The sequence below is a fragment of the Oncorhynchus keta genome, chromosome 1, assembly GCF_023373465.1.
Source record: "Oncorhynchus keta strain PuntledgeMale-10-30-2019 chromosome 1, Oket_V2, whole genome shotgun sequence".
Lineage (NCBI taxonomy): Eukaryota > Metazoa > Chordata > Actinopteri > Salmoniformes > Salmonidae > Oncorhynchus > Oncorhynchus keta.
In genome coordinates this window covers 47,546,738-47,548,950 of record NC_068421.1, presented here as the reverse complement: position 1 = coordinate 47,548,950, position 2,213 = coordinate 47,546,738, and the positions used below count along the sequence as shown (strand labels likewise).

At 48.0% G+C, this 2,213-nt stretch overlaps 1 protein-coding gene across 1 annotated transcript; it reads right to left on the bottom strand.

The window, feature by feature from the left end:
- Positions 1-686: 686 nt before the first annotated feature.
- Positions 687-1,805, bottom strand: LOC127930700 (uncharacterized). Its single transcript, XM_052520679.1, has 2 exons — positions 1,020-1,805; positions 687-692 (listed from the first exon to the last, which is right to left on the bottom strand). The coding sequence occupies exons 1-2, from the start codon at positions 1,659-1,661 to the stop codon at positions 687-689; spliced, it is 648 nt and encodes a 215-aa protein (XP_052376639.1). The 5' UTR covers positions 1,662-1,805.
- Positions 1,806-2,213: the final 408 nt, after the last annotated feature.

Here is a 2,213-nt window from a genome sequence, read left to right as displayed (position 1 = left end):
TGTATCCAGGATTGTGTAAATCTATCAGCAAGCTCATTAGCATAACACAACGTTAAATATTCATGAAAATCGCAAATGAAATGAAATGAATCTTTTGCTCTCAAGCTTAGCCTTTTGTTAACAACACTGTCATCTCAGATTTTCAAAATATGCTTCTCAACCATTGCAAAACAAGCATTTGTGTAACAGTATTGATGGCTAACGTACCATTTAGCATTAGCATTCAGCATGCAACATTTTCCACCAAAACCATAAAAGCATTCAAATAAAATAATTTACCTTTGAAGAACTTCAGATGTTTTCAATGAGGAGACTCTGTTAGATAGCAAATGTTCCGTTTTTACAAAAAATATTATTTGTGTCGACTAATCGCTCCGTTTTGTTCATCGCGTTTGGGTAAGGAAAAAAAATAAAAATAAGTCATTAAAACGCAAACTTTTTTCCAAATTAACTCCATAATATCGACAGAAACATGGCAAACGATGTTTAGAATCAATCCTCAAGGTGTTTTTCACTTATCTATCGATGATAAAATCCATCGCGCATGGACTTACTGATTACGCACACAGGACACCTGGCGGGACACCAGGTAAATGTAGTCTCTTATGGTCAATCTTCCAATGATATGCCTACAAACACGTCACAATGCTGCAGACACCTCGGGGGAATATACAGAAAGCGCAGGCTCATTCCTGCCGCATTCACAGCCATATAAGGAGACATTGGAACACAGCGCCTTCAGAATCCTGGGCATTTCCTGTATTACATTTACATTTAAGTCATTTAGCAGACACTCTTATCCAGAGCGACTTACAAATTGGTGCATTCACCTTATGACATCCAGTGGAACAGCCACTTTACAATAGTGCATCTAAATCTTTTAAGGGGGGGGGTGAGAAGGATTACTTTATCCTATCCTAGGTATTCCTTAAAGAGGTGGGGTTTCAGGTGTCTCCGGAAGGTGGTGATTGACTCCGCTGTCCTGGCGTCGTGAGGGAGTTTGTTCCACCATTGGGGGCCAGAGCAGCGAACAGTTTTGACTGGGCTGAGCGGGAACTGTACTTCCTCAGTGGTAGGGAGGCGAGCAGGCCAGAGGTGGATGAACGCAGTGCCCTTGTTTGGGTGTAGGGCCTGATCAGAGCCTGGAGGTACTGAGGTGCCGTTCCCCTCACAGCTCCGTAGGCAAGCACCATGGTCTTGTAGCGGATGCGAGCTTCAACTGGAAGCCAGTGGAGAGAGCGGAGGAGCGGGGTGACGTGAGAGAACTTGGGAAGGTTGAATACCAGACGGGCTGCGGCGTTCTGGATGAGTTGTAGGGGTTTAATGGCACAGGCAGGGAGCCCAGCCAACAGCGAGTTGCAGTAATCCAGACGGGAGATGACAAGTGCCTGGATTAGGACCTGCGCCGCTTCCTGTGTGAGGCAGGGTCGTACTCTGCGAATGTTGTAGAGCATGAACCTACAGGAACGGGCCACCGCCTTGATGTTAGTTGAGAACGACAGGGTGTTGTCCAGGATCACACCAAGGTTCTTAGCGCTCTGGGAGGAGGACACAATGGAGTTGTCAACCGTGATGGCGAGATCATGGAACGGGCAGTCCTTCCCCGGGAGGAAGAGCAGCTCCGTCTTGCCGAGGTTCAGCTTGAGGTGGTGATCCGTCATCCACACTGATATGTCTGCCAGACATGCAGAGATGCGATTCGCCACCTGGTCATCAGAAGGGGGAAAGGAGAAGATTAATTGTGTGTCGTCTGCATAGCAATGATAGGAGAGACCATGTGAGGTTATGACAGAGCCAAGTGACTTGGTGTATAGCGAGAATAGGAGAGGGCCTAGAACAGAGCCCTGGGGGACACCAGTGGTGAGAGCACGTGGTGAGGAGACAGATTATCGCCACGCCACCTGGTAGGAGCGACCTGTCAGGTAGGATGCAATCCAAGCGTGGGCCGCGCCGGAGATGCCCAACTCGGAGAGGGTGGAGAGGAGGATCTGATGGTTCACAGTATCGAAGGCAGCCGATAGGTCTAGAAGGATGAGAGCAGAGGAGAGAGAGTTAGCTTTAGCAGTGCGGAGCGCCTCCGTGATACAGAGAAGAGCAGTCTCAGTTGAATGACTAGTCTTGAAACCTGACTGATTTGGATCAAGAAGGTCATTCTGAGAGAGATAGCGGGAGAGCTGGCCAAGGACGGCACGTTCAAGAGTTTTGGAGAGAAA

Coding starts and splice junctions, on each gene's coding strand:
- LOC127930700 (XM_052520679.1), bottom strand. CDS start 1,661: ATGACGGATCACCACCTCAAGCTGAACCTCGGCAAGACGGAGCTGCTC.